Genomic DNA, 14,897 nt, shown 5'->3' on the forward strand with positions numbered 1-14,897 from the left:
AATAAGTACAGTAAACATCTGATAAGTCTTCCTGCTAAAGAAAAGCAAGTAACAAATAAGGACAATGTAACTATAAGTTGAAAAGAAGAAAGTAGTGTTAGATTAAATGCATGAATATGTATAATTAGTATAGGAATAAAAATTTTATAAAATATTCCATAGAGGAATAAATCACTGTATATGCATATTCGTTTATGTAACTTAAATGTGGGTTTCAATTGGCTATTTTGATTATATATATATGTGACTGTACAGTATTTGACTTGGCTATCACAAATGTTCCACGTTCTTTTTGGTCTGAGAAAACTTTTATCCCTTCCTCTCATATAAATTAGGATTTTTCTGGGTAGTGGACTTCAGTTTGAAAGTTTCTTTCATTCATTAATTTGAGTATATCTTCCACTCTTTTCTTGCTGATTTGTATGGGAGATCATTATGTGTGATCCTTATGTTCTTTCCATTATATTTAAGGTTTTTATTCCCCCTTACTGTTTTAAGAAGTATATATCTCTCTTTTTTGTTGTTTTTGTTTTTTTGGGGGTCACACCCGGCAGCGCTCAGGGGTTTCTCCTGGCTCCATGCTCAGAAATCGCTCCTGGCAGGCTAGGGGGACCATATGGGATGCCGGGATTTGAACCACCCCACCGTCCTTCTGCATGCAAGGCAAAAGCTTTACCTCCATGTTATCTCTCTGGCCCTTCTCTTTAGTTTTTGACATTTTGATTACTATATGTATTGGTGTTGTTCTGCTTGACTTTATTTCTTTTTTTGGTATGTCTTTGGACACCTGGATTTTCACAGTTGGAAATTCATAAAGTGAGGGAATTCTCTAATTTTACCACCCAGTACTTTTTCTTCCCCTTTTCGTTTTTCTACTCTGGTACTCATAAAATCCAGAGATTATTTCTCTTGTCTTTGTCCATTAAATACCTTACATTTTCTTCCGTCCTCTTGACTTTTTTTTTTCTGATTTGACTTCTTCATCAATATTAGCCTGCAATGTTTCCCAAAATTTGTTTATATAATTTCCCCCTATATGTGAATCTGCGCCTATGGCTAGCTAACATATACTTTAGTTTCTTTAATTCCATGTTTATGGATTGTTTCATTTTCTGAAAGATTTCTTCTTTGAATTGGTTGAAATGTTCATCAATTGGTTGCTTTATTTCACTGACTAGAATCTATCTTTCTCTATACAGGCATAAAACTTATTAGTTTAATTAGAAGCATAAACTATATTAAGCCAAGCATGATGTTATACAATTCTTTTTTTACAATTCCACGATGAAATAATGAAGATGACAGTTATTGTTGTCTCTCAAATAACTAATAGTCTTTTGCCTCTCATTTTTTGGGAAACAGTATAATTATGGGAATGGCATACTATGAATTCAACTCAACTGCTCTTTTTTTAGAGTCAAATTTTGTGTCTGTAACACCTTATATAGCTCGCTACTCCTACTCCATTCCCTGTTTCTCACAATAAAACTTCTAGCTGGACCTGGAGCTTGTTTTATGGTAGCATTTCTCTCAGAGTTTGGATGTGAAATGTCTCACCACCCTTGTACCATTTTTTTATGAGAACACAGAAAGAATGTTGAAAGTAACAAAATTTGCTGTATAGATTTTGATATGATTACAGAATGTTGTATATATAGTCATATTGGTCCCACTTCTTTACAGTATTTTTGTCTAATCAAAACTAATCTAGTCATAAAATATGTGTCATTTGAAATATTGTTATTTAATCTATATAAAATCAAAGTATTGGCAACATTAGAATGTTTTATACTCCTCTTTTGGATATATTGTCACCACAACTTCAGCTTAAATGAAGAAATGCAGATATCTTTACACTATTAAGATATGACTGAATAAACTCCAAGTGAAGAATGAGGGAAAGTGGTACTCCAGAATATCTTGGACAATGCCAGATAATTATTTGAATATGAAATATATAAAATTGTTCTAGTGTTTCTTCTTAGTCTGGGAGACAGAGGCAGTTACATGCATAATATTAAGAGACATAGTTGTTATCTCCTGAGTATTATTTCTTATTTTTGAATGCTGGGAAATTTAAGCTAAATTTCTATAAATGAGGAATATCAAATAGCATAATAACAAAGGTCTGATAATTGTCCATATAGTATGAGAGTTTTTTATAATTGGACTAGGTTTAAATACAACTGACTAGCTAATGAACAAAAGAGTTGTGATGTTTGTGCATAGGTATGGAATAAGTATTATTGTCAAGCAGCATCAAACACTTTAACCTGCTACCAAGATGTACTTTAGTAAAGTCCCTGAGTTTTTTCTCTAAGATTGCTGTCATCTCTCAGCTGAAATTTTGATAGAAAGAAGAGTGCTGGCAATTAACAATTAAGATACCAGATATTGCCGTAAGCCTGTGTGGCCAACTGAAAGAATACATGTGCGTTAGAGAACAGAGTTATCTTTCTTTTATTCTAATCTTTAGTCTGCTGTTGGATAATCATGCTAAGCAGTTTAAATATAATAACCTGTTATTATGAAGCATAATGTTGTAATGTATTCTCAAAAATATCAGTGAAAGGCTGGTTCAAGTGCAGTGGTGTTTACAATTAATTGATCACAGCCAGATACAGATTTCTTTGTTCCTTCTCCCCTCCCACTGCTTCACTTGACTAACCTAAATAAAAAGAAAAAAAAGTATCAGGGAGGTAGTTTAGTGTTGTGCTGTATGAGATGAAACTTAATCAACTTCTTCCTGCAGTTAGGTCTGTTCTGCAATATCTGTTACTTAAAGTATATAGACATCAAATTTCTTCCATTTTGGAGCTATTGGCTGGTTACTGAGTTCTTCTCTTTTTTATGAAGCAAGGATATTTTACCATACAACACCAAAAATAAGAAAACACAAAGCATGTGGTATGAGGCAATGATATAGGAGTATTATTTTTTGTATGACATTTTGTATTCTAAAATACTACCAATTTAATGTCTTAACATTACTTTCCCAATAATAGGATGTGGTATTATGTAGTAAGTTTTGATGTGTTTGATTTTCATTAATTTAGGATTTGCTATACTTTTATATTACTTATAATGTATTTTAAACATGTGTGTTAAACTTTTTAATTTGGAAATGGATATCTTGACACATTTGGTAATGAATATTGGATGTACTTACATAAACATTTTCCAAGTCTTTCACAAATGATCCTATAAAGTTGTAGTTTTCAAGTTGATAATAGACAACTATATGAGTTCAATCCAAGAATAAACGACATTTTTAAAATAGTTTATCAAGTATGTGACCTGAAAGTTTTGAATAATATTTACTGATAGGCACTATGAACAAATACAGTGGTAAATAAGCACCATGGTGTACATATATATAAGCATGTTGTTGGATCTTTTTGGTAGATCAAACATATACCCAGGAATAGAATGCTTTAAACAATTTATGTTTACTTTTTGTATTTGGGTCCCACCCAGAGATGCTCAGGACTTATTTGTGACTCTAATTAGGAATTATTTCTGCTGATAACCCTATGAGATACCTGGCATTGAACCCAGAAATAAACCCGGGATTGGCCACATGCAAGGCATCAGCCTACCTGCTGTACTATCACTACGACCGCATATAACACTTTAATGAAAGCAGTTTTCATATATACAGTTAAAATTTTTTATTTGAGGTTCCGTCATGCAGTGTTCCAACACTCATGCCTTTACTAGTGACTAGAACACCTTTAGAGAGAAAACTGCATACCTTGTTCACAATTTGTAACCTTATATAATAAAATTTGGCATTAACCAAATAGTGAGAAAAATGACTAACATTGAATTCCTGCAAAGGGGACCAATTGCTGTTATAATTGTCAAGTTTTAGGATAGAACTTTATAACATTTTGTTGAATCTTTTTGAAAGGTCAATATGCAAATTTGTACATTCTAATATTAAATATATAATCATGATTTTCTATTGACTACTTTTTTCTTATGTTTATATAATATATAGTGTCCTGTATCTGACCATCTTATTTTTTGTGAACTGTAATTAAGTAATTTAATCTGGGTTGACTGCTTCCAAGGCAAGTGTCCTTTGTGCTATACTATCAATCCAGCCTCTCAGTATAACTTTGAAATCTTGAAAGCATAAGATATATTTTGAAAGCAAAGTATATATTTTTGCAGATAATATAGCCCCCCAAAATTTGTTTTTGTTATTTAATTTTTTTTTTTTGGTTTTTGGGCCACACCTGTTTGACGCTCAGGGGTTACTCCTGGCTATGCACTCAGAAATCGCCCCTGGCTTGGGGGGACCATATGGGACGCCGGGGGATCGAACCGCGGTCCTTCCTTGGCTAGCGCTTGCAAGGCAGACACCTTACCTCCAGCGCCACCTACCCGGCCCCGTTATTTAATTTTTTAAAAAAAATTTGGGACACATTAGCAGTGTTCAGAGCTTACACCTGGCTCTTCACTCAGGGATCACCTCCGTCAGGGCTCAGAGAATCACATAAGGTGCTTGGGATTGAACCCTTGTCAGCCATGACAAGGCAAGCACCTTGCCTATTGTATGTACAGTCTCTCCAGATCCTGCTTTCATTACATTATTTTGATATATTATTTTACTTTTTTTTTTAACTTGGGTGGTTGAGCCACACCCAACAGTGTTCAGCAGTTGCTCTGGGCTGAGCTCGGGGAAATTGTGCATTGCCAGGACTGAATCTGGGTTACCTCATCATGCAAGACAAGCACCTTAACCCTTTCACTATCTCTTTGAGCGCAATATGTTTAGTAAACTGATTTACCTAAATCAAATTCAAAACAAAATGACAATAAGATATGATCTTATACAAGCAAAGATAGTCTACCAATAAGTCTAGGTAAAGTAAGTGCTGGTGTAGATGTAATAAACAAGCAACACTCATAGGCTGCTTCATTTATTCTCTTTGCAAAACAGTTTGGAAACTTCTCCAGAAATTATAAATAGATATTCTATATGAACCTGTGATTTTATTCCTGGACATCCACCCCAAGAACAGCAAATCATTATTTGGAAAGGATATATGCACATCTGTAACCAATATGTGAAAACAATCTAAGCACTTTCACAGACGAGTGGAGAAAGACATAATAGTATATATGCACAATAGTATGCTACTCAACTATGAGAAGAAATGAAATTCTGCAGTTACTGAAACTTATATAGTATTGGTGTATCATGCTCAGTGATATTATTGAGAAAGAAAGAGACAGTCTTATATAATCAGTCCCAGACAAGCAGGGACCATCAGTACTAATGGGCTAATGTTCCATCAGAACCACAGACATTGGCGTTCGGGACCCGGGCCATGAAGACATATCCAGCATTGATCATGGACAATGTGATTCTAGGAATTGATCTCTGGGCTGTATATAAGATTTCTTCATGTACCACCAATTAGAGCTATAACCTGGCCCATGGTGATCAGATTCATAAATTGTTTTCATTTCTTGCATAAAATATTGTAAATATTCAATCTCATATATGTTTTTAATTTCTTTTTCATAGCTGGGTTAACAACTTTGGTCATGAAGGTTTTGGACTCTTACTGGATGTACTGGAACGACTTCTGGATAAGAAACAGTAAGAATACAATTTTTAATTATTTTAAAAGTGAAAATTTTAATTTTAGAATAATAATTGTTTATTGTTATGTAGGCAAGAAAATATTGACAAGAAGAATCAGTATAAGCTTATTCAGTGCCTCAAAGCATTTATGAATAATAAGGTAAGTGTTTAATTTCTGACTGTCATAAAAAGTAACAATTTGTCTAACTGTGAGAACTTACTTTATCTATCTATCTATCTATCTATCTATCTATCTATCTATCTGTCTGTCTGTCTGTCTGTCTGTCTGTCTGTCTGTCTGTCTGTCTGTCTGTCTGTCTGTCTGTCTGTCTGTCTGTCTGTCTGTCTGTCTGTTCGTCCGCCCGCCCGCCTGCCTGCCTGCCTGCCTGCCTGCCTGCCTGCCTCTCTCTCTCTCTCTCTCTCTCTCTCTCTCTCTCTCTCTCTCTCTCTCTCTCTCTCTCTCTCTCTCTCTCTCTCTCTCTCTCTCTCTCTCTCTCTCTCTCTCTCTCTCTCTCTCTCTCGGCAACAACGAGCAGCACTCAGGGGTTACTCCTGGCTCTGCACTCCAAAATCGCTCCTGGCAGGCTCAGGGTACTATATGGGATGTTTGGGATCAAACCCGGGTCGTTCTTGGGTCAGCCACATGCAAAGCAAATGCCCTACCACTGTGCTATTATAGCTCTGGCCTCTGTGTGAGGGTTTAAAAGAAAATTCATAGGTGTTTGTTCAATTTATAAAATGTTCCTTATGATGTATTGTCATTAGTTTCACTTAAGTGTTACTTGCACTTTCTTCACAAAAGGTTTATTAGGCTTATATAATCATACAACCCAACAATGTCTTATTCTAAACAAAATGCTTTTCTTTTATGATAGAAAAACTAAAACAAATGTACTTTTTTCAAAAAGAGAAAAATAAAATCTAAGTTATGTTTTGAGTTATTTGGTAATAACATTCTAAAGTTACTTTTGTGTAGGATTTTTCTGTAGGGGCCTGAGAGTTAATACAGATGCTTAATATAGATAGTGAACTATATATAGTTATATACATATAACTCTTTTTATTATATAACTTAGTATAGTTAATATAAATGTGCTTGTTTGCCAGTATCTGACTCAGATTCAATCCCAGCAACTTTCTGGGTTTTAAGCACCTCAGTAAGTCATTCTGTAGACACATGAGTGAACCCTAAAAACAGAGTGAGGAGTAAGCCCCAGGACTAGAAAGTATGCCTTGCCCATCCCCCTCCTCCAAAAAAGAAATGATTCCTGCAGTATTTATAACATTAACAACAGTTCCACAATGAGTATCTTTTCTAGATAACACCTATGATCTGTTTTGTTTTAATTCTATTAGAAACAGTTTGCCTTTGGCCAAGGATCACTGCTTCATTTATAACTGCATAATTCTATACAGATTGTATTTTGATTTCTGTTTTTATTTCTTTTATGATTTATCAATTTAGTTTTACAATATTTCAGAATGTTAGGAATTTTTGCTTAGTCCTGTGTGTGCAATTGTACCAAATGTTCTATCTGTATTCTATTGCCATTCCTCCATCAAAAATTCATGCCTCCTACCCTTTTCCCTATCCTTCTGTTACCCAATGGAGATTAGCTATATATGGAGTTAATTTTATTTTAGTAAGCTAAAAATGACTAAATATAATTAATTTTAGCAATAGCTAAAATGGTAAAAGTGAAATATATAGTAATTAACTATAATGCAATACAATTATCTAATAATAGACAAGCAAAGGATTTCTCAACTCCTGCCTTTGTGACAATAGTTATGCATCATCTGTTAGATAGCCTATTGTTAGTAAACATTGCTTCTACAAGCTCAAGAACAAACTATTTAAAATGAGGAAAACAATGAAGTACTTGTAAACTATACCATACTTGTAATCAAAAGTGTCCTTGTTTTCTTTAATAAATGAAAAAAATACTCATGAAAAATGACTTTATCTTAATTAATTAAATAACTAAATTTAATTTAATTATTTAATTTAATAATTTAAAATTTTAATAATTGATTTAACAAAATAATCAATTTAATAATAAGTATATCACAAAAATATGCTAATTAATTAATTAGTTATTAGTATGATTAACAAATTAAATATGACATACATATTTACCAATATATAAATACATTGACAATAATTAAAGTTATTGAATAAAAATATTAAAATGAGTTAATAGGTCTCCCTTTTTCAAATTCTTCTTGAATATTATAAATTCACACCTTTTCACAATATTAACTATTATCAAAGTACTGGCTAGAGAGATATTCCAATTAGTGAATTTTTATATAAAGCCATTTTCATAGATATCTGCTGATATGACAGTATATAATTACTTATTAAGAATACAAAAATTTGGGGCCGGGCGGTGGCGCTGGAGGTAAGGTGCCTGCCTTGCCTGCGCTAACCTAGGACGGACCGCGGTTCGATCCCCCGGTGCCCCATATGGTCCCCCAAGAAGCCAGGAGCAACTTCTGAGCGCATAGCCAGGAGTAACCCCTGAGCGTCACAGGGTGTGGCCCAAAAACCAAAAAAAAAAAAAAAAAAAAAAAAAGAATACAAAAATTTATGATTTGGAAGTTAACTCTGAAGGCATATTAGTGCTGAGAAAAATGAGACTATAGGCATGTGAAATAGTAGACATCCATATTCATTCAAAAAATACAGCAATTTGTAAATTTTTTGTTGATATCTATTACCATAAATACAAATATTCAGTGTGTAATGATTTAGATTATTATTTTGGTCCTGGGTGTATAAATATATAAATTATGCATGTAAATCAAACATGTCAATTTTATGGCCTAATGTGGGTTGGGACAAACATCTGTTTGATTTCTTTTTTTCTGTGATATATAGCCATAGCTCCCTTGGACTGTTTTTGTTCTAATTCCATGCCATTTTAATCACTTCAGTTTTGTACTATGATTTGAACCTGGGAGTATACTTTCCCTGATTTTCTTAAATTTTTTAGAAGTGCTTTGGCTATTTACAGTTTTTTATGGTTCCACATAAAACTTAAGCATTCTTTGTTCTATTCCCTAGAATATTGTCATTTATATTTTCAGGTTGCTTTTTGGAAAGAATTGTTTTGCTTTATTTTGTTTTGTTTTGCTTTGGTTTGGTTTGCTGTGGTTTGGTTTTTGGCCACACCTGTCAGAGCTCAGGGGCTGCTCCTGGGTCTGCTGTGCTATCTAGCCCCAATCAATTTCTTAAAGCATTGTCTTGTAGATTTATATATATATATACACATATATAAAGAGCTGATATATATATATATATTTCATAGATAAGATGATTCCAAGGCACTTGATTTTCTAAAGCACAATTGTGAATGAGATTTTTAATGTTTTTTTATTTTATTATTTTTGTATAATAGACCCATGCACATTTACGTTTGAGGAATGTCACTTTACTATACAAGTCTATTGTTTCTAAAAGTTTTTTATGGAGTGAAGGATTTTCTAGATACAGCATTATGTTATCAGCAAACTGTAAAAAACCAGAGCTTTGGGACCAGAGAGATAGCAGGGAGGTAGAGCGTTTGCCTTGCGTGCAGAAAGTCGGTGGTTTGAATTCTGGCATCCCATATGGCCCTCCGAGCCTGCCAGGAGCGATTTCTGAGCGTGGAGCCAGGAGTGACCCCTGAGCGCTGCCGGGTGTGATTCAAAAAACAAACAAACAAACAACAACAACAACAACAAAACCAGAGCTTTTACTTCTTCCATTCCTAAGTAGATGCACTTGATGTCTTTTTCTTACTTAATTGCTATGACAAGTACTTGCAGTATTATATTGAATAGAAGTGGCAAGAAAGGGTGACCATACCTTGGGACAGGTATTAGTGGAGAAACTTTATGTTTCCCATTTGAGTATATTATTTGCGATGGGTTTGCAATAAATGGCTTTGACTATATTTTAGAAAGTTTATTCTGCTCCCATCTCATTGAGAGATTTTATGATTAATGTATTCTGGACCTTGTCAAATACTTTCTTAGCATCTATTAATATGATCATATGGTTTTTTTTTTCCTTTGCCTATATATTGTATTATAGTCATTGATTTGTGTTTGTTAACCATCCTATATCCCTGGAATGAATCCTACTTGGACATGATATATAAACGTAATGAGTTGTTGGATTCTATTTGCTAGTATTTTTTTGGGGACAGGATCACACTCAGTGATGGTCAAGGGTTACTCCTGTCTATGCACTCTGAAATTGCTCCAAGCTTTAGGGGACCAGAGGGGATGCCAGGGATCAAACCCGGGTCAGCTGCATGCAAGGCAAATGCCCTACCTCTGTGCTATTGCTTTGGCTCCTATTTCCTAGTATTTTGTTAAGCGTCTCTGCAGCTGTGTTCATAAAGTATATGAGAATATAATTTTTGTGGTGCTTTTGTCTGCTCTTAGTATCAGGGTTTTGTTAGTTTCATAGAAACTATTTTGGAGTGTTCTGTTTATTCAGTTTCCTTCAGGACCTTGAAAAGGATTGGCAGTAGATCCTCTTTTAAGGTTTGAAAGACGTCACTAGTGAATTCATCTGTTTCTGCAATTTTTTTGTTTGAAAGTGTTTTGGTTACCCATTTAATTTCCTCAATAGGGATAGATCTGTTCAAGTATTCCATGTCATCTTGGCTCAATATTTGGAAGTTTAGGAGTCCAAAAATTTATCCATTTTTTCTAGGTTCTCTTGTTTTATGGGTTAAATATTCTCAAAGATATCTTTAAGTAATCTTTTGAATAGAGGATGTGTGTGCCACCTTGGAGCAGAGCAGACAGGCCCTAGTCTTTTTGTAACAAATGTTATCTCTATCCCTGGAATACATCCCAATTGGGTAGAATGAATGATTCTTCTATTTTTTCACTTTTTTATCATTAAATTTATTTAAAGAAAATGCATCACATAGTTGACATAACTGATCATAATACATTTGCTTCAAGATGACCAAAAGCAAATTTATTAAAAAATAGGAAAATAGAAAAAAAACTAAAGAGATGAATCAGAAAGAAAAGAGGAAAAAGTTCAGTAGCAAATATATTTTAAAAAATTATTGAATCACCAATGAACTCATTAAAGCACTAGCAGAAGTTTTAATAAGCTCTTCTTTTTTTAAGGATAAGAGTTAAAGAAATACAGTAAAAAATGGTGTGAGAGTGGCAATTGTTGTTTGCATAGACCCAGAAAAATATGGGGAAATGGAAAGGAAATGCCTTGGCCTAAATACAAGGAGACCTTACCCAGGCATACTAGGTTGTCCAACCCCTGAGTCATTCTCGTGAGTCATTCTTCTATTTTTAATTGCTATATTATTTCACGATATGAGTGAACTTTATCAATAATTTACCCTTTTCAAGGTTTTGTTGTCTTATATTTTTTCCATGTAAAAATAAGTCATAAATAATTTTAGAGTATTTATCAGAGTGTTAAACTCTATTCTCAAATACATGTTTTTGAGAAAATACATCATTTTTCAATAATATTTAAATGATAATTTTGTATGGTATCATTTACTTGGCTAGCATGGTATACTGTTTTATATTTTGGAGTGTGAATATGTTTCTTTAAATTTTCTTCTGAAGGTTTTAATAAAAGAATCATAGAGTTGCTGTCATTTCTTGCTTAGCTTTTTATAAAATAGTTTTTTTTTATTTAAACACCATGATTTCAAACATGATTGTAGTTGGGTTTCAGACATAAAAAGAACACTCCCCTTCACCATTAAAACCTTCCCATCACCAATGTCCCCATATCCTCAAATCCCCCCACCCCCCACTGTATTTGAGACAGGCTTTCTATATCCCTCACTCACTGACATTGTTATGATAGTTCTCAAAGTAGCTATTTCTCTAATTGCTCTCACCCTTCTTTGTGGTGAGCATCATAACTTGAGCCGGTCCTTCCAGATTTTCATGTTTCTTGGCATAGAGTTTCTCAAAGTAGTCTCTAATTAATCTTTGAATCTCTGCACTATCTGTGGTGATCTCCTTTCCATTCCTAATCCTGTTTATTAAATTTCTCTTTCTCCTTTTTATGTGTTGTGCTAGTGGTTTATTAATCTTGTTTGTTTTTTCAAAGAAACAACTTTTGCTTTCGTTGACCTTTCAGATTGTTTTTCGTATTTCCATTTCATTGATTTCTGGTCTAAGCTTTGTTATTTTCTTCTGCCTACCTATTTTTGGTTTCTTTTGCTGATTATTTTCTAATTTTAAAAGCTGTGTCATTAAGCATTTTTTATAGGCCCCTTCTTCCTTTCTGATGTATACTTGCAAGGCTATCAATTTTCCTATTAGTACTGCATTTTCTGTGTTTTGACTAGCTTTTAATATTCATTTCTTCTTTATCACTTTTCTTAATTAAACAGTGATGTCTTATATATAATTTTTATTCATAAATTAAGATTTTCTTTCTGTATCCCAGGCATTTATATTCTGATTTTTCCTTAAGCTTTGCAAGTTTCCACCTATTGTACTATCACATCAACCCCATACATTAACTTTTTGGAAACTTAACCATGGATATCAAACTCTCCTGTGAGAATTACAACATAGAGAAAGAAGCAGGAGTGATAAGCAGTAGTAGGGCATTTACCTTGCATGAGGCTGATGTAGGTTTTATCCATGGTATCTCATATGGTCCCTGAAGATTCCAGGAGTAATTTCTGAGTGCAGAGCCAGGAGTAACCACTCAGCACTGTCAGGTGTGACCCCCAAATCAAATAAATTAATAAATAAAATTCTAAAATATAAAATAAAATTGAATTAAAATATAGATCGAAGTACTTAGTAATATGTTATTAATTGTTCTTGACATGCTATTCTTTGTTGACTAAGTAATGATTATTTCTGATTTCTCTGAGAACATTGTACACCAGTTTTCTGTAAGAACTATGTAGACCATATCATTAAAAAATAAAACCTTGGGCCCGGAGAGATAGCACAGCAGCGTTTGTCTTGCAAGCAGCCGATCCAGGACCAAAGGAGGTTGGTTCGAATCCCGGTGTCCCATATGGTCCCCTGTGCCTGCCAGGAGCTATTTCTGAGCAGACAGCCAGGAGTAACCCCTGAGCACCGCTGGGTGTAACCCCCCAAAAAACTAAAAATAAAATAAAATAAAATAAAACCTCAAGGTTGCCGGAGTGGGGGCACAAGTGGTAGAGCTTTGCCTTGTATGTGCTAACCTAGAATGGACCTTGGTTCTATCCCCCATTGTCCCATATGGTCCCCCAAGTCAGGAGTGATTTCTGAGCACATAGCCAGGACTAACCCCTGAACATCACCAAGCATGGCCCAAAAACAAACAAACAAACAAGCAAACAAAAAAACCAACAATCTCAAACTGCAATTTTTTTTCAAAATTTAGAAACGCAAATATTTTATTATTAAGAATGGTTATATAATTAGTTATGTCATTATAGGTGCACAGGTGTTTATAATATCATTGTATATTTTTACCCTAGTTTGGATTGCAGCGAATCTTAGGAGATGAGAGAAGTCTTTTGTTGTTGGCAAGAGCAATTGATCCCAAACAACCCAACATGATGACTGAAATAGTAAAAATACTTTCTGCTATTTGCATTGTTGGAGAAGAGAATGTGTAAGTGTTTTATATCATTATTTCATCTATAGAAGTCAATAAGTTTTATTTTTGTGATTTTTTATTAATACATATGTGGCAATTGTCAGAAAATGAGTTAATGTCATTTTTGTCATTTTAGCATTTAATTTTTTTGAAATTTAGCTATATCCATAGCTTAATGTAAAATTCATCAAAATCATATTAAAATAAATGAACAGATTTTTTTTGTTTGTTTTGATTTTGGGGGGTGGCCACAAACAGTGATGCTCAGGGCTTACTCTTGGCTATTTGCTCCAAAATTGCTCCTGGCTTGGGGGTCCATATGGTTTGCGAGGAATTGAATCCAGTTTCCTGTGTCAGCTGCATGCAAGGCAAAAGCCCTACTGCTTTTCTATCACTCACACCCCAGATTAATTCATTTATTCAAGATAATTCAATCACTAAAAAAGTGAAGGAAATCACTTAATGCATATTTTTGACTACTTACAATGACAAACATATTTGTAAGGTAGCTGCTAAATACCTTAATTGGCTAGATACATTGTAAACCAGTTTGTGTAGTAGTATTTTACTTAATTTGGTTGAATTAACAGAAAAAACTGAAAAATTATTTGTGGAATAAAATTATTAAAATGTTTGAAACAAAGGAAGAAAAGCAGATAGCATGTACATTTATTGATTTCAGTGAGGTGTTGAACATGCAATTAATCATAGCATTTTATAGAAATATTACTTATCAGAATAAAAATATCACATTTTATATCTTAGTAAGTTCAGTTATAAAGAAATAAAAATGATAGTTTCTTGCTATCAAAATGGAATACAAAATATTATTTTGAACATTTTGTGCTCTCACAATTTTAGTTTGGATTAGAGTATGGTCCTGAAAGTTTTTATAGTATTCCTTGTTGTCCTTTTCATATTTCTCACAATAAAATAAAATATTGCTTGTAAGTGTCTTTTGAAACCATAAACAAGCACTAAAAACTTAAAACATTAAATATTATCTAAATGAGAACAAACTAAGGCTGAGGACATGATAATACTTTGAATTAACACCAATAAAATTGAAACATAAATATTTTTAAAAAGTCACATTTCCTTAACTTTTATAGGCAAATTAGGGTATTCATATAAAAGAAGTAATTTTCTATTAAGTTAGATTTTAGTATTTAATTTTATAAAGTACTATCTAACCTGGTATTTTGTAATAATGAATTATAATTTCATATTATTTATAAAGATTAGCATGCCAGATAATTTATTTCAAACATAACTTAACAATATATTTGTAAAGATAAGTTTCATATGCTAGGGAATTAAGTTGTTTGTCATTTACTTGGATTTTATTTCTTACATATTTTCATTTATTTATTTATTTTTTAATTTATTATTATTTTTATTTAAACTATTGTGATTTACATAGTTATTCAAAGTTGGGTTTTAGACATGCATTATTTCAGGATCTATTTTATCACCAGTGTCACCCTACATCAATCAATATTTCCAAAGTAGATGTCATGCCAAAGCCCCCTGCCCTAGCTTTCCATCATAAGAGGCACATTTTTAAATTTAGTTGTTAGAGTTTTGGATCTCAATTTTATTATTATCGATTCTGGCTTCAATATTTATTTCTGTCCATTCAAAACACCAATTCTCATGAGACTTCCTTAGCCCCTGTCTCCCATCACT

The 14,897-nt window shown here is 33.3% G+C and overlaps 1 protein-coding gene across 1 annotated transcript in view; it reads left to right on the top strand.

The window, feature by feature from the left end:
* The window catches only part of DIAPH2 (diaphanous related formin 2), a 370,213-nt gene that overhangs the window by 157,302 nt on the left and 198,014 nt on the right, over positions 1 to 14,897 (top strand). The window contains exons 6-8 of the mRNA XM_049766649.1: positions 5,543 to 5,617; positions 5,693 to 5,762; positions 13,087 to 13,223. Of these exons, the coding sequence (XP_049622606.1) occupies positions 5,543 to 5,617; positions 5,693 to 5,762; positions 13,087 to 13,223 (282 nt within the window). The remainder of the gene's footprint in view (positions 1 to 5,542; positions 5,618 to 5,692; positions 5,763 to 13,086; positions 13,224 to 14,897) is intronic.

The sequence above is a fragment of the Suncus etruscus genome, chromosome X, assembly GCF_024139225.1.
Source record: "Suncus etruscus isolate mSunEtr1 chromosome X, mSunEtr1.pri.cur, whole genome shotgun sequence".
Classification (NCBI taxonomy): Eukaryota; Metazoa; Chordata; class Mammalia; order Eulipotyphla; family Soricidae; genus Suncus; species Suncus etruscus.